Consider the following 18,303-nt stretch of genomic DNA (forward strand, 5'->3'; position numbering starts at 1 on the left):
GGAAGGAAGAGTCTGATGATTTGTTACCGATTTTTTTGCATTTTTAAAGTTTTGGAGCTATCACATTATGTTATCATTTATGCTCCTTTCTACTATGTTTTCTTCCATACTTACTGAACCTGAGGAGCAACACTGGACCTGCAGCTCCTCTGATGCAACCATTGCTTACACCTACTGTGGTAAGTAAAACAGCAACAACTCGTATTTGTGGACTCAACTCTTTGAGGGAAGTTTTCACAAGAAACTTGCTGCTGTCGCGACACATGAACTGCTGCTGCTGCTACCCAGGGGGAAAGCAACTGCTGCTCACTTCTCTGAGTCAGTTGAATTAAATGCATCTTCTTGACCCCTCACAGAGCTTGAGAAATCTCTGAATTCTTGTGCTTGTCCCCCCAAGTGATTCTGTTGGTCTCTGTGGTCAGCTGTCTCTACCTTGAGCCCAGTTTAGGTTTCTTCCCAGTTTCAGGAGAACTGTTTGCTTTTTTTTTTTGCCTCAACCCCAAGAATAACTGGTTCTTCTTCCTGAATGGTATAACATTCCTAGCTGCTTACTGGAGGTTATTTCTGCTCGAGGCTGTGATTTTAGAGGGCTCTTGGAAATCATCTTCCTGGTCTGTTGGTTTCTAGGTGTGTGATCTTGAGCAAAATAGCCTCTCTGTGCCCTAGCTTTTATAGTTATAAAAATGAAAGTGATTTTAGAGCCTACTTTCTAAGGATTGCTTTGAGGTAAAGATTTGAAAACAGGGTCACATTAGAAACAATAATATTGACTTTTTAAAGTTAGTTATATCCATTGCTATTAGCTGGTGTCTCATCCTTTCCCCTCCCACATTTTCTCATTGGCAAGTGGCTAGAATCTGAAGGGCATGACAGCTGTTTTGGTTTGGTACTTTCCACTGAGCTGCTCGTCGTGGGTTGACTGCCCTCTTCTACTCACTAGTGATGTCAGGATGGTTGAAAGTAATGTTTCCCAAAACACAAGTTCTTTGAAATTATTTGGGGAAAAAAACGGATCTGTGGCTTAATCATCTTAGTGAGACTGACAAATGTATTTTGAGTTCAGAGAAGTTCTGTAATAAAGAAGCCTGTTTAAACACAATATTTTCTATTGTATTTTAATTTGGGGGAGTATGTCTTCACTGTTCTGAAAAAAACACTAATGCTAATGTATAGTCCCTTCTGGAGAATTAGGATAATAATTGACCCATGTAAGAGTAAGACAGAGTCATGTGTGGTGGTGTACACCCATAATCCCAGAAACTCAGAAAGCCGAAGCAGGAGGATCACAAGTTGCAGGCCAGCCTCAGCAACTTTTCAAGACCCTGTGTGAAAAAAAAACCAAAAAAAACAAAAACAAAAAAACAGACTGGTGATGTCGCTCAGTGGTATAGCACCCTGGTTTTAATCCCTAGTATGGGGGTGAGAGAAAAAGAAAAAAAAGCAAAGAAATAAAATGAAATAATAAAATAAATAGAAGAGTATACTCTCTCTCCCTCTCTTGACTTTTTGCCATGAGATGATATAGCAAGAAGGCCCTTACCAAATGCCAGCACCTTGATGTTGGACTTCCCAGGCTCTAGAACAGTGAGAAATGTAATTTTGTTCTTTATAAATTACCCTGTCTTTGATATTCTGTTATGGTAGTACAAAACAGACTAAGACACCTGTAGATGGCTGCTTTTGCTCTATGTCCTTATCTGGCCTTTGCTGTTTGTGAACACATCCTGGTGTCTCTTTGTGTGTCCAAATTTCCTCTTATAAAGATACCAGTCCAATGGGATTTGGGCCACCCTCATGTCCTTATTTTAACTCATTCATCTCTTTAAAGTCTTTATCTCTATCTCTAGTCTCTGTCTCTTTCTGTGACATTGGGCATTAGGACTTCAACATATGAATGCAAGGGCTGTAACATACAATCCTCCCTGTGAAGCATGTGTGTGTCTTGGCATCTGGTGGGTCCTCCACTCCATGCATGTCAGACTCTTTACCAGCCTTTCAATTGTATGTCTATTATTTTAACCAGAACTTCCTCACCTTCCTTCTGTTTCATTAACATTTGAAGTCTGTTAAAGATCCTCTTTGTCTTAAACTGGGTGTGTTGGTGCGCACCTGTCATCCCAGCAAGTTGGGAGACTGAGGCAGGAGGATCACAAGTTTGAGGTTAGGCTCCAATTTATTGAGACCCTATCTCAGAATAAAAAGGGCTGGGGGTGTAACTCAATGGTAGAGAGCCCCTGAGTTCAGTGCCCAGTACTCCCCACCCCCATTTCTATTTGCTTTCTACAGATTGGCTGAGTCAGTTGAATTAAATTCAGTTTAAAGGATCTTCTTCTTCTTCCTCCTCCTCTCTCTCCTCCTCCTCCTCCTTCTTTTCTCATGTACATAACCATCCTGTTTTCTTTCCTTTTTATTATTATTTTTATTTGTTCTACTTAGTTTACATGACAGCAGAATGTATTTCAATTCATCATACACAAATGGAGAGCAACATTTCAATTCTCTGGTTGTATAAGGTGCAGAGATAGACCATTTGTGCAATCATACATGTACCTAGAGTAAGGATGTCCATCTCATTCCACCATCTTTCCCACCCCCACAACCCCTTCCCACCTTCCCTTTGCCTATCCAAAGTTCCCCCATTCTCCCCATGCCCCCCGCCCCAATCATAGATCAGCAACCATCTTCTTTTCTCTTGGTGTTTTCAAAATTTTCTCTTTAACTTGTGACAATATGATTATTATGAGTCTTGGTGTGAAATTTTTTTAGTTCATTTAGTTTGGGGTCTTTTAGACTCCCTGGATTTTTCTTTCCCAGATTTGAGAAGTTTTTAGTCAATAATTCCTCAGGGGAATGGCATCTATGAGCCCAAGCAACTATCGCCTTCTCTCCCAGATAGCTAGACTGTGCCAGACCTGTCGTATCTCTAGGACTAGTGAGACAGATACTAGTTTTAGGGGATCCCCAGAGAAGTTGTGGTGCTGGATATTTGGGTCAACTCTTTCCCTCCCCAGGCAGAAGCTGAGAACTGGGATTTTCCATCAGCTCATAATGTGCTGAGCAGAGGGGAGGATCAATAGTATCTGCCATCCCAAGCCAGGGCCTTCATTTTCTCCTAAGCAGCTAGACTGTGGCAGACTGATCTATATGAGCTCCAACAATCTAGTCCTCTGGGGAACTTCCTGGAAGAACTGGAGTACTGGACATGCAAATCAATTTCTTCTCTCCCCTGATTGGGACTAGGGGTTAAGAAGTCTTTTCCATATTGTATAGGGCTACATTGGGGTAAGAAACTCTGAGAGAGTCTATCCTAAATCTCCTGGATGTTTCTGGTGAGTCTGGTTTTGTGTTCTCCTGGGTGTAGGAGAATTTTAATTAGTTTGTGATTCTTTTTATAATTTATTGAATACCAGTATGTAAATATGTTGGAAGTACAACATACTAAGAGTGTTGGTCATTTACCTTTTTTTCTTTATTATTATTATTATTATTATTTTTAGTTGTCAATGTACCTTTATCTTATTTATTTATATGTGATGCTGAGAATCGAACCCAGTGCCTCACACATGCTAGGCAAGTGCTCCATCACTGAGCCACAACCCAAACCCTAGTTTATGATTTTTAACAGATGAAGTTTGTCTATGAATTGTTGTGTTTGTGGTGGTAAATCAAGGGGCTTTCTACTCTATCATGTTGCTGATGTCCCAGTATAATTTTAATGCAAAAGGCATCTTTTGGGGGATGATAGAATATATGTATTTATTAGAAGTGATATATAATAACTTATTGACATTATCCTTTTTTCTGTTTAGATGACATTAAATTTCCTATTTTAGTTAGACCTGAACCCTGTATATCATTGAAAGGCACTGAAGGATTTTTGCATATTTTCTACATTCCAAGTAAGTACAATTTTTTTTTTTTGTTTCTGTAGATCAGCTAGTTATTTAGGATATATCAATGATAGCTGGGCTCAGTGGCTCATGTATATAATCACAGCAACTCAGGAGGCTGAGGCAGGAGGGACTACAAGTTTGGGGCCAGCCTCAGCAACTTAGTGAGACCCTAAGCAACTTATTGAGAACTTGTCTTAAAATAAAAAATAAAAAGGGCAGTCCTTTTCATTTTTTATTTTGGGACAGGGTCCCAAATAAACTTAATAAACACTCTTCCCTCCTCCTAATTTTAGTCCTCTAGCATCCAAGAAATGAATGATAGACAAATATGTTTTAATTTTCCTGAATCTAATTGTTCTATTTGTATATGATAGTCTTGTCTTTGCATTTATTTTTCATTATTTTTTTTCATTAAAGCAGCCCTGGGTTCCAAATACACTTGTATTAATTATATATTGTTATATAGCAAATTATCACAATCTTAGTAGTTTAAAACAGTACACATCTATTATCTTATAGTCTCATAGTAGGTCAGTAGTCTGGATATGGCTTACCTGTGCTAGCTTCAGAGTCTCCAACAAGGCTACAGTCTTGGCATTGACCAGGGCTGTGGTCTCTTCAGTGGACTACCCAGGGAAGGAACCACTTCTAAGCTCATGTGCTTGTTGACAGTATAGTTTCTGAATATTGGCTGTTGGCTATCCCTCAGTTCCTTGCCACACGGGTTTTTTCAAATTAGGTTCTTACTTCATCAAAGCCAGCCAGAGGGACAGTCAGATAACAAAGAGGAAGTGACAGTCTAAAGTAATGTATTTGTAGACTGATACTTGTCATCTTTGCTGTATTCTGTTGGTTAGAAGCAAGTCACTAGGCCAGTTCGCACTCATGGGTAGAGGATTACCTAAGGACACAGGGATAAAAATGGAAATAGAACTCAGAATGATAGACAATTGTGGTTTTTTTGTTTGAGTATCAGGGATTGAACCCAGGGGGCTCAAACATTGAGTCATGTCCCAGCCCTTTTTTAAAAAAAATTTTAAAATTTTGAAACATTCTTCTTGGTTGGTCTTGCTAAGTTGCTTAGAGCCTCACTATATTGCTGAGGCTGGCCTTGAACTTGTGATCCTCCTGCCTCAGCCTCCTGAATTGCTGGGATTACAGACCTGCACCACCACACCTAGCAATAATTGTGTTTTAATTTCTGAGTATTTCAGTTCTCAGTGTTTAATTTCCCTGTAACTAATTGTTTCATTTGTATTTGGATATTCTTGTCTTTGCATTCACTTTTTCACTAGGGCTGGGTGGTTTAGGTCAGTGGTAGAGCACTTGCCTGTCATACATGAGTCCATGGGTTTGATCCCTAGCATCACACACACATACACAACAGGGTCAGGAAAGATACTTAGTAAATACTTGGTATATTTCAAGTATTATGTAGACTGTAAATTTATTAATAGGGCATTCTTTTGATCTTCAAGAATCTCAGTGAAATAGGACATAGGGATATTCAGATAACATAACATGATAAGTGAAATGATAGCAGTAAGGCTCTCATTCTAGAGCTTTATTGTGGGAAATGCCTGTGAACAATAAAGGGGAGAGAAGGCCACAGAAGTCATGAAGAGGATTCAGACTGGAGTTCAGTTCTGATACCTTTGAGAAGTGAAAGGGGCTAGGCTTGCTGTGTGTGTCTGTAGTCCCAGCTACTCAAGAGGGTGAGGCAGGAGGATCTCTTGAGCCCCCCAGGTTTGAAACTAGCCTGGGCAATATGGTGGGACCCTGTCTCAAAAAAACCAAAACCAACACACACACACACCCCAAAGTATAAACAACAAAAATGAAAAGTGAAAGGGAAGGAAAGAGAATTAGATAGGATGATCATCACAACAAAAATGCATCCTTGAGATCCTCTCAGCCAGGTCAGTGAGGAGCCCTGGAGCAGAGACCCATGACAGACAGGACTTGCCTGGTTTGAGGGACTTTGTGGTACTTCATTGTTTCAGGAGCATCCTGTAAGAGCTTGGTCTATGGGTGAGTGCTACACTGAGCTCTAGGCTCCTGCCAACTACCCTCCTCCTGACATTTGTTGTTATTTGTATTCTTGATGATTTCTGTTCTAACTGGAGTGAGATGAAATCTCAGTATAATTTTGATTTCTCTGAGAACTAGAGATGTTGAACATCTTATAATTATTGGCCATTTGTACTTCTTTAGAAAAGTGTCCACCAATTTCCCATTTATTGAATTATTATAATTTTTTGGTGTCATGTTGAGTTCTTTTTTTTTTTAAAAAAAATGTTTTTAGTTGTAGATGGACACAATATCTTTATTTTATTTATTTATTTTTATGTGATTCTGAGGATTGAACCCAGTGCCTCATGCATGTAAGGCAAGCACTCTACCACTGAGCTACAACCACAGTCCTCTAGTTCTTTATATATTTTACAATGATTCATGACCTTATTAGAAAAACATTTTCAGTGAGGTAGTAGTTACAACAATTGTTTTCATTAGATAAAAGATTATACATCTTTTCCATTTGGACTGGTTGAATACTTTGTAAGAGTTCAGGCAAATGTATCATTTACTGGAATTTTCCACATTAACTGGTAATAGAGAGATTATGAAGAAATTTTAAAGGCCATATATTTAATTTTTAATTAAAAAATTTAATTTTAATATATTTAATTTTTAATTAAAAAATTCAAATTTATCCTGCAAGAAATCTTTCATCAAAAACACTAAAAAGTTGGCATGAGTTAGTTGTCTTCACTTCCTTTCCTTTGAATTTTCTAGCAGAAGAGACTAGAATTGAAATTTTTTTTCTTTGATAGTTTCTAATATCAAGTTATGAAGGTTTCTCTACTTTTAGACAAGACATACATAGCCCTTACCATGGAACATTCTACTTGACCACAAAGTTGCCCTCTTGGAACTTCTGTTTGCAGAACCTGAGGAAAATAATAACACCCACCTCACGGATAGTTGTGATGATGAAATGAAATAATGTAGGAAAAGCCCAGGGTACATGCTAAGTATGCAAAAAAAATGCTGTTCTATATAGGAGAATTTCTTATTTAAGGGGCTAATGGAATTTTTTCTTTTTAAGGGAGAGATTTAAAACAATTATATTTCAATCTCTATATATCTGTCAACTCCATGAATTTGCCAAAGCGCAAAGAAGTTATTTGTGGAGGAGCCAATGATGAATATTCTTTTTGCAGAGCTCTGAAGGGAGGTAAGCATTCAGCTCATCTTGCTTACGGAATGGAACATAATTCTTTATAAGAATTTTATTGGAGTTCAAATGTTCAAAATAATTTCTGATTATCTTCTGTATTTCTGTAGTGTCTGTTGTGATATTTTTTTTCATCACAGATGTTAGTAATTTGAGTTTTCTCTCTCCTCTTTGTTAGCATGGCTAAGGGTTTATTAATTTTATTTATTTTTTCAAAGAACCAACTTTTTGTTCTGTCAATTTTTTCAATTATTTGTTTTGTTTAAATTTCATTGATTTCAGCTCTAATTTTAATTATTTCCTGTTTTCTACTGCTTTTGGTGTTGATTTGTTCTTCTTTTTGTAGGCTTTGAGATGCAATGTTAGGTCATTTATTTGTTGACTTTTTCTTCTTTTAAGGAATGAACTCTATGCAATGAACTTTCCTTTTAGTACTGCCTTCATAGTGTCCCAGAGATTTTGATATATTGCATAGTGTTCTCATTTACCTCTAAGAATTTTTTAATTTCTCCTTTTATGTCTTTTGCAATCTATTGTTCATTCAATCACATATTATTTAATCTCCAGGTGTTGGAGTAATTTTTATTTTTATTTTATTATTGATTTCTAATTTCATTCCATTAAGATTTGATAGAATGCAGGGTGGCATCTCTACTTTTTTGTATTTGCTAAGAGTTGCTTTGTGGCATAGTATATGGTCTATTTTAGAGAAGGATCCATGTGTTGCTGAGAAGAAAGTATATTTGCTGTTGAAGGATGAAATATTCTATATATGTCAGTTAAGCCTAAGTTATTGATTATATTATTGAGTTCTATAGTTTCTTTGTTCAACTTTTATTTGGAAGATCTCTCCAGTGCTGAAAGAGGTGTGGTAAAATCACCCAGAATTATTGTGTTGTGTTCTGTCTATTTGACTCTTGAACTTGAGAAGAGTTTGATGAATTTAGATGCTCCATTGTTTGGGGCATATATATTTATAATTGTTATGCCTTTTTGATGTATGGTTCCCTTGAGCAGTATGAAATGTCCTTTATCTCTTTTGATTAACTTTAGTTTGAAGTCTACTTTATTTGATATGAGAATGGAGACTCCTGCTTATTTCTGCAGTCCATGTGAGTGGTATGTTTTTTTCCAACCTTTCACCTTCAATCTGAGGATGTCTTTTCCTCTGAGATGAGTCTCTTGGAGGCAGCATATTGATGGGTCTTTTTTTTCCCTTCAATCCAATCTGCGAGTCTATGTCTTTTGATTGGTGAGTTTAGGCCATTAACATTCAGGGTTATTGTTGAGGCATGATTTGTATTCCCAGACATTTTTGGTATTTAACTTGACTTGGTTTCTCCTTTGATTAGTTTTTCCTTTAGTGTAATCCCTCCCTCTGCTGATTTTCATTGTTGTTTTTCATTTCCTCCTCATGGAATATTTTGCCAAGGATGTTCTGTAGTGCAGGCTTTCTAGCTGTAAATTCTTTTAACTTTTGTTTATCATGGAAGATTTTTGTTTTGTCATCAAATCTAAAGCTTAATTGTGCTGGATATAAGATTATTGGTTGACATCCATTTTCTTTCAGAGTTTAGTATATGTTGTTCCAGGATCTTCTATCTTTCAGGGTCTGGGTTGAAAAATCTTCAGATATCCCGATTGTTTTCCCCCTATATGTAATCTGATTCCTTTCTCTCATGACTTTTTAGATTCTCTCCTTATTCTCTGTGTTAGGCATTTTCATTATAATGTGCCTTGGTTTGGGTCTGTTGTGATTTTGTACATTTGGTATCCTGTAAGCCTCTTATATTTGGTTTTCCAATTCATTCTTCATGTTTGAAAAATTTTCTGATATTATTTAATTGAGTAGATCATTCATTTCTTTGGTTTGGAACTCTATGCCTTCCTCTATCCCAATAACTCTTAAATTTGGTCTTTTTTATGTTATCCCATATTTCTTAAATATTCTGCTCATGGTTTCTTACCATCTTCACTGTGTGATCTACATTCTTTTCAAGATTATATATTTTGTCTTCATTGTTTGTCTGAGGTCCTGTCTTTCAAGTGGTCTAATCTGTTGGTGATGCTTTCTGTTGAGCTTTTAATTGGTTTATTATTTCTTTCATTTCAAGGATTTCTTTTTTTTTTTCTGAACCTCTATCTCCCTATTGGAGTAATCTTTTGCTTCCTGTATTTGCTTATGTATCTCTTTATTAAAATTATCTTTTGCTGCCTATATTTGTTCTCTTATATCTCTTATATCATCTTTTAATTCACGGAACATTTTAATTATGTACATCCTGAACTCCTTCTCTGTCATTTCTTCTGTTGTGCTATCCGTGGATTCTGATAATGCAGTATCTTGATTTGTTTGGGGCACTTTTTTCCTTTTTTTTTTTTTAATGTTATTGGTGTGTCTTTCCTTCTGGCTCTGCGGATCCACGGCATTGCTGTTTTTACCCTACAGGCTTATAGTGCCCCTGCAGGGTTCCAATACTTCTCCTGGCATGCGTGCGGCCCGGTTTCGATCCTCAGCACCACATACAAACAAAGATGTTGTGTCCGCCAAAAACTAAAAAAAAAAAATAAATATTAAAAAAAAATTCTGTCTGTCTGTCTCTCTCACCTCTCTCTTTAAAATATATTTCTTTAAAAAAAAAGGGGGGGAAGAACAATGTTAACAGATCCCAGTATGAACAATGTACAACCTTAAACCATAGAGTTGCTATTAAGCTGTTTACAGTTTTCTCACAATATATAGAAATGGTGAGTTCAATTATTATCTACAATATAAACTGTAGGTTTGCAAAAGGGTTTACAATTTCTGATGGTGGACAAAGAACAGGGGGTGAGGTGTAGGATAAGATGTTGAGGGGGTAGGAGGTGAGGATATAGTTATTAGTTCTTAGGAAGTGTGAAAGAGGAATCTAAACAAGATGGTTAGTAACAGGAGAAGAGAGAGAATGCGATTTTGGAGAGACAAGTAAGTGGGATGACAATAGGGTACATAAAACAAACATACATAAACATTAAGAAAAATAAAAAAATATAAAAATAGAAGAATATTTAACACAACTGTAATATACTATGCAGACATCCCGTCCTCAGTATCCTAATTCATGCAAAGTACTTGGTTTCACAAATGTTGGGGATGTGAGGGTGGGAGAATAGAGAGGGAGAAAAAAGAAAAAAAAATCTTGAAGAAACTGAAAGAAGCAAGGATTGTTTTGGTTGGAGATCAGTATCTTTCCTGCTTCCCTTCTCATCTAATAGGTGGGGTTGTCTGTTGTTTGCTGGCATCTCCACCCTCAGGATTGTGAAGGATACCAGGGAGGGAGGGTTGGTCTTAGGTGCAGGACACCTGGAAGTGGGGTATGGCATCAGCCAGTCCCCAATGGGAGACTGCACCCCAAGGATGTCCTCTGGGGTCCCCTTGTGTGATGTGGGTGCCTGCTCTTATCTCCTTATATTGCCTGTAGCCCCCACAGTTCTTGGTTTCTAATTTATTCTCTAAACTGTATCTCACTCACCCTCTCCCTCTTTACTTCCTAATTGGGGACCTTTCTCTCTAGAGGTCTTGTGGGTTGCACTCTGGGGGCTGCACATCTCTCTTGGAAAGCTGTTTTGTATTGGGCAGTCACTGTGCTAGTTTAGCAGCTGCCAGGGGGAGGGGGGAGTCGAGGACTATTGGTACCTGCCCAGCTGGTGTTCCAAGCTGGAGCTGCCCCAACTAAAGATGGCAGTGAAGGTATCCCAAGATGGAAGCAGCTGCTTTCTGCGATGGAGTGTCTAGTCAGGTGGGGGAGGCTGGCTGGTGGCTTTGGGTGATATGTTCAGAGATGCAGCTTGTGGCATGCAGCACTGTGGCTGTTGGCTGTCTCCAGACCCAGTGTGAGGCTCTGTGGGTGTCAGTGGGACTGTCTTGGGCCTGCCTGGGTTCTGTGGGTGTCCTAGGTATCTTTTTATTATGAAAGACACATTAAAAAAAAAAAAAAGAAAAAAAAAAACTATTGCCAGTCCATCTACCACACAGTAACCAATCCAGACATGGTCCAGTCAGCCCAAGGGTTCCAGGTTCCAGAGTGGCCCCTTGAAAAGCCCTACCACTGGACCCGCCCCCCCCCCCCAAGTCTCAGAGGTGATGTTTCTGCCTGTACTTTGTCATTGCATTGACACACAGTGTTTTCTGCAAATCAAGAACCCCTGCAGGGTAATCCTGTTTCCTAAGAATGAAATGTGCAGCAAAGCCTGTTCTTTACTATTTGACAGCAGTCCAGGAGATATAGCACTGTTAGTGTCCTCCTCAGAGCCCTGAGGTCACCCGAGAGTCAGTGCCCATCCCATCCTGTCTCTGCTCACCAACTGTTCTCAGGAAACTCACCCGTGCTCCAGCACAGGATATTCCAGGTCAACAGGGCAGGCACATATTTGGGTGTTTTCTTTTTTTCTAATAAAATCCATCCTGTGTTGTCCACCTGCCCCCCAGTCCTCACTTCCTCAGTTTCTACTGCTTATGTCTGCCTGAGGGTAGATACCAGGAGGTGGGGCAGTAACTGTGGCCTTATCAGCTGCTCACTTCCATGCTTTTGCCTAAGTTTCTGGTGCCCCTGTTTCAAAGATGTTGGCCCACTGGCCCCGGGCCTGACCTGGCTTGTCACCCTCCCCCACAAGTTGACACATATTTCTGAAGCTGCTCTTCTGGCCAGCTGGGTTGTGATCCTTTGGGCCTATGAAAGGGCTTGATGACAACCTCTACTCCATAGGTATGTGGGAGTCTCGGGTTCTCTTGGAGGCAACAAGGTCTTCAATTGCCAGCTACAAATATATACCCCAAAGCGATTCCCCCAGAGCCATATCTCCTCTAGCCACACCCCACCTGCCTTCAGTTACTACTCAATTAATCCCTATAAGGGGATTAATTCACTGATTGACAACCTAAACCAGCTCATGCTGCTAAGCATCTCAGAATCCCTCCCACCTATTCCAAAATGCTCCAAAAGCTTATGAACCACATGGTCTGGTTAATCACAGCAATGGCCCCATTCCTGATAAAAATTTTGGTTTTAGTCAGCTATTTCACCACTATGACCAAAAGACCCAACCAGCACAATTATAGAGGAGGAACAGTTTATTTGAGAGCTCATGGTTTTAGAGGTCTTAGTCCATAGAAGACTGGCTCTATTTCTCAGGACTTGAGGTGAGGCAGAACTCATGGCAGAAGAGTATGGCAGAGGGAAGCAGCTCACATGATGATCAGAAAGCAGAGAGAGACTGTGATATTTAACTCTTGTGCAGACCTATGCTCTTTCACTGAATCAGATTGTGCCCCAATTCAATGCCTTTCTCTTCTGATATTATGCAAAACACAATAAATCCAGCTTATTCTATTTTCCCTTCTTGCTTTCCGTAGCAAACCTTGTCTATATGGCAAAGTTTCAGTGGATATACCTGGCAGTATAATTTCTGCTCCCTTATTCTGTTCCTTGAACCAAAATACTATTTTCAAAACTTTGAAGGTTTTGGAAGTGAAGAACAATAAGGAACATATACTTTTTTCTTGAGATTTCTAAAGGTACTTTTCAAATTCATTTCAATCTTGTGCAGTTCAACCAATATTTATCCAATGACTTCTGTGTCCCGGGCACCACTTGCTATGAGAACAGACATGGGTCTCTCTTAGGAAGGTCGACAGCTTGATTAGGCAGAAAACTAGGCAAGAGTCTATAAAAAATTTAAATGAACTTAATAGAAGCCAAATCCATAGTAATAACTCAAATAAGGATAGATAAGTGTAACTCCACGGAGCAGATGGAGCCTGATAGGCACTGAGGAGACTCCAGGGGCAGTCCTGTCAGCCAGCCTACACAGAGTGGTCATGTCAGGTCAAAATCCCGACCCTGAGCACTGTTCTTTGGATATGAGGTCTTAAAGTTCACTTCTGAAGTCATTTCTAGAAATAGCTCTAGTGTTATTTTCTTCTTGGAAGCTGAGAAATGAAATCTATGCAATAATGACTCATTTCAGAAGACACATCTATGATTTCTCTGTCTTTTCACATGTGAATAAGTATTTATGGTACACCATCTACAAGGCACAATGGAGAAAGCGAAGATGAATCAGTCAGTCGTGTCCTCCTCATAGAGCAGGGTGGAGGAAAAGAGAGGCACTTCTTATGTATGTGACAATCACACATTCGTACATATCTGATCAATACTCAAGTTAATAAAGCAAGTACATTTGGCATATCATGAGAATTCAGAAGAGGAGTCTCAATGATATAGTTTTGAGTTGGACCATGAAGGGTGGGCAGAGATTTGATATGCAAAAATAGAGAAGGGGGAGCATGTACTTTTCAGGAATTAGAGATCATGGGATGTCTAAGTAGATTAATGTTCTGGTGTAATAACCCCCGCCCCCATTTGGGTTTTTGTTTTTTATGGTCCTGGAGCTTGAACCCTGGGTCTACTGTATGATAGACAGGTGCTTCACTACTGAGCTACATCACTAGCCCCCTACTTTCAATTACTGTATAGTAGATTTCATTTTCTATAGTTCATATACACAAATTCATACAGCATGTGTTCTTCTTTGTCTGACTTTTTTCCCTGAGCATAATAACTCTGAGATTCATTGACGCTATTGTATATGCTTCCTTCTATTGCATTGTGTGGATGTACCTAAATTCATCTATCCACTCACCAGTTGATGAGTGGATAAATGCATTGTTGAATTAATTATGATTTTGGCTATTACAAATAAAGTTACTATGTGTGAAAAAATACAACCAAACTCAGACAGCCTTGCTCCAGAACCATATTTCTTTCCAAAAATGCTTTGCCACCTTTATCCTTACTGTATCTTTTTCATTGCTTATTGTACTTGGAAGAGTTTCTTTATTTGTCTATATCCCCAGTAGTTTTTAGCTCTTTGAGGAAAAGGATGTTGTTATAGTAGCCATTATCTCCCTAGTTCCTGGCATATAGTAGGCTTTCAATAAATATTTATTGACTATTAGATTTTTAAATTGAATTGTCCTTGAATGAAAGATATAAGATTAAGAAGGGGGCTGGGGTTGTTGCTCAGCGGTAGAGCGCCTGCCTCGCACGTGTGAAACCCTGGGTTTGATCCTCAGCACCACATAAAAATAAATAAACAAAATAAAGATATTGTGCCCATGTATAACTAAAAAAAATTAAAAAAGATTAAGAAGATACAATCCCTTCACTGAGCTTAAGAAGCATCTCACTGTGTTACACTCTTAATAAAGATACTCCCAGAAGTAGAAATATTTATGAGAACAGATGTATGCATGCAGGCATAACTATTTATCTGCCTTTAAGTATTATCTGTAGCCAATTCTGAGAACAATAACTATTTTAATTGTACATTTGACTATTATTTAAAGAAGATTTTTGGCTGGATGCAGTGGTACACACCTGTCATCTCAGTAACTTGGGCCGCTGAGACAGGAGGATCCCAAGTTAGCAACACAGGGAGACTCTGTCTTAAATAAAAAATGAAAAGATCTGGGAATGTAGTTCAGTGGTAAAGTGCCCCTGGATTCAGTCCCCCACACCACCAAATCAAAACTGAAAACTATATCTTTGGTTTAACATTCAAAATATTTCTTTCTTTCCATTCTTACTCCCTGCCTCTACCCCCTTCAACAGTTTCCTCTGTCTGACTAGAATGGCAGAATGTGGTTTTTCCTCCAGTTCTGGCTGTGCTTCATGGCTTGTTCAGGGCCAGGATTATGGCTGTGATTTAATCAGAAACTATTTAAAACTTCTATTTTTAAAATTGTATTTTATTTTTAAATTTGTACATTTTTATGGGTATATTATGGTAAGTCAATGCATGTATACAATGTTTATTACTCAAATCAGGGTAATAAGCATTTCTATCTCTTCAACCATGAATCATTTTTGTGCATTGGGAATTATGTACTTACCAGTCATTTTGAAATATATCATAGGTTGTTTTGCCCAACAGTTACCTTACTGTGCTAGAGAAGAACCAGGAGTGATTCCTTCACTCTGTGTTTTTGGTGCCTCTTACTGAATTTCTTTCTGTTTACCCTCTCCCAAACCCTCCTTGTGTCTATTGACCTTAGTCAGGCTTCTCAGTGCTGTGATAAGAGGAGCTTCAGTTGTCTGGCTGCCTTTGGAATATCTCTCCCACCCTTAGGAAAAGTTTTCTCTATTACATCCAGGTAAAGGTGCAACGATATTTTTGAAAACTACAATTAAATATGTACATATATAATCTGAGATAATGCATATTTTCATTCATTCATTCATTCATTTTTGAGATCAGTTCATCTTAAAAGTTTGCATCCCCTAAGAGAGAGGCTCTGTGGGGCTGAAGAAGCCACAGGAGAGTACTAGTCAGGGTGTAAGATCTATTATTTCTCTAGTTTACTTGAGACTGCCTCTGCCAGTAGCCGGTGTTGTCTATAAAGGGATGTTCCATACAATTAAAAAAAGAAAGAAAGAAAAGAAAGATCACCTAATAATGATGTATTTTGCATTATGTTTGCAGAGACTGTGAATACAACAATACCGTTTTCCTTCAGGGGAATACTATTTATTAAGGTATTCTTCAAAATTTATTTTGTATGTTCTTAACCTTTTGCAGTAATAGATGTGTTAAGATTTTGAAAGAAGTAATTTACAACCTCTAAAAATAGTGATTCAAGATTAAATTGTTTAAAAATTTTAGTTATAGGTATTTCTTCCTTCTGTAGAATATGGAAAAATTGCACATGTGATTAGCTCTTTTTTTGTCATTTTTCCGCTAGAAGTAATGAGAATGCTCATTTTATTAATCTGTTGAAAGGTCTTCATATGAAAGCACTGTTCAATCACTGTATATAAGTCAGTAATAATGTATAACTACTCATGCAATGTACTAATTATATAAATTGTTTAGAAGAATAGAAATCACATAACTTATAGGCTTATTTTTGTTTAAAAATTTTCTTTGGAACTTAACTTGAATGTCCAGACCTTTCTAAAAATAACTACTGCCTCAATGAATACCAATGTAATTTTTGATATTTGTATCATATAACTGGCAATGAAATTTTATATATTTCACTTCTGGAAACTATTTAAAAGTAAACTTTATTAAAGCATATTCTTTAGATGTTTTGTTAAAAAAGCATAATATCTGAGAAACTTATAGGCTATTTTCTAAGAATTATAGAAGTCCTCTGTTTTTTCTTTTTTCTTTTTTGTACTAGGGATCAAACTCAGAGATATTTTACCATTGAGCTACATCCAGGCTCATTTAAATTGTTTTTTTTTTTTTTTTAATTTTGATATAGGGTATCCCTAAGTTGTCAAGGCTAGCCTTGAACTTGCAATCCTCCTGCCTCAGCCTCCTGAGTTGCTAGGATTATAGGCATGTGCCACCACCCCCAACTCCTCATCTTTTAATTGGGAAATAAATGGAATCTATAATCATTGAATTCAAAGGCATGTAATATTTCATGTCATTTGAAAACTGAAAAAATTATAACTGGGTTGGGAATATAGCTCAGTGGTAGAAAACTTGCCTAGCATGCATGAGGCTTGGGTTCAGCTCCTACCACTAGAAGAATATATAAACAATTTAATTATGTGGCATTAAGGAAGTTCTTTTTAAAGCCAGGTGCTGTGGCACATGACTGTAATTCCAGCTACTCAAGAGGCTGAGGTAGGAGGATCACAAATTTGAGGTCAGTCTCAGTCCAGGTTCAATTGCAGTACTGACAATAAAAATTCTTTAAAAAGAGCAGCATTTGGGGCTGGGGTTGTGGCTCAGCGGTACAGCGCTTGCCTAGCACATGAGAGATGCTGGGTTCGGTACTCAGCAAATAATGTGTCCAGCTGCAACTAAAAATATATTTAAAAATAGCAACATTTAACATTTTAATTTGTATTTTTTCCCCCTTGTTTTAGGGCCGATACAGATGTGTTGCAGAAGCCATTGCTGGGCATACTGAAGAAAAACTCTTTTGTTTGAATTTTACCATCACACACCACCCTCGTCTCAATTAGAATAAATTGAGTATATTTTTATTTTTCAAAAGTGGTGTTCTTATTTTAAGAGGACCTGGAATCTGTTAATCAGGTGTGGGAAGAGGAGGACACAGGAGTGACTGTCTAGAAGGAAGACTTTTTATCATTATGGAGCTCTAGAAACAGTTGAGAGCTGTTGGCATGATGCCCTGCCCAGAGCTCCCAGGTGCATGCAGGGACGCACTGGGGCTGTCTGGAGGTTGACAGAGAGGAGGAATGTGGGCAAGAGCTTTTATTTTGTTGTCTATGAAAAGGAACAGGCGAGCAGGGTTGGTAGGTTTAGGATTGGCTGGTTTGAATCATTTCAGCAGGCTCTGGGGCCTAGGGGCTGCTCCTGGCTGACTTGGACCTGGTCTCTGGACAGGTGGTCCAGAGTGTGAGAGCCTCACAGAGGAGGAGGTTGCCAGTGCACGTGCTCTGGATCAGCTGGTTTCCATGGGAAAGGTGTCCTCATAGGTGGTTTATTATAGTCTCTAAGGATTAGCTAGCCCTGGGAGGAACAGTTTCTTCGGGGATAGCAAGACCCCTGATATCAAAGCATTAGAAATACAGAAAATAAAAAGGCATGGTTAATATTACTTGTCACTGAATTTTTTCCTCCCCCCACAGACAGTGAAACCTCTTGAATCCATTGACTCCATCTCCCCATTTGTCTGCTGCTGCTCTGGGGCAGATCCCCAGCCATGCTGCCCTGGATGACGCCATGCTCTCCTTGGTGACCTTCCTGCATCTGCATCTGTTGGAAGTGTTGGAGGGCTTTCCAGTCTTTCTGCTTTTTCCCTTTCAATCCCTTCTCCCGATACCCTCCCTCACTCTCTGCTCTAGAATGTGCCATTCTTCTTCCCTCTTCAGGACCTTTGCCTGCACAGTTCCTTCTGCCTCAGCTCCACTCCACTCTACCCAGCCTCCGTCTCTATAATTGATGTTGATGTTTCTCAGCTCAGATGCTACTTCCTTTTCACCCTTTTTTTAAATATTTATTTTTTAGTTTTAGGTGGACACAATAACTTTATTTTATTTTTATGTGGTGCTGAGAATCGAACCCAGTGCCTCACGCATGCTAGGCGAGCGCGCTACCATTTGAGCCACATCCCCAGCCCCAAATCGTGTCCTTTAAGTTGATTCA

General features: G+C 38.6%; 1 protein-coding gene across 1 annotated transcript; it reads left to right on the forward strand.

Moving 5' to 3' along the window:
• Positions 1-17,156, forward strand: Ly96 (lymphocyte antigen 96). Its single transcript, XM_076836161.1, has 5 exons — positions 1-179; positions 3,810-3,899; positions 7,003-7,131; positions 15,655-15,707; positions 17,058-17,156. Exons 1-5 carry the CDS (start codon positions 68-70, stop codon positions 17,154-17,156), a joined length of 483 nt encoding a protein of 160 aa, XP_076692276.1. The 5' UTR covers positions 1-67.
• The last annotated feature ends 1,147 nt before the right edge of the window (positions 17,157-18,303 follow it).

This window comes from Callospermophilus lateralis, chromosome 16 (assembly GCF_048772815.1).
Source record: "Callospermophilus lateralis isolate mCalLat2 chromosome 16, mCalLat2.hap1, whole genome shotgun sequence".
NCBI classification, from domain to species: Eukaryota; Metazoa; Chordata; class Mammalia; order Rodentia; family Sciuridae; genus Callospermophilus; species Callospermophilus lateralis.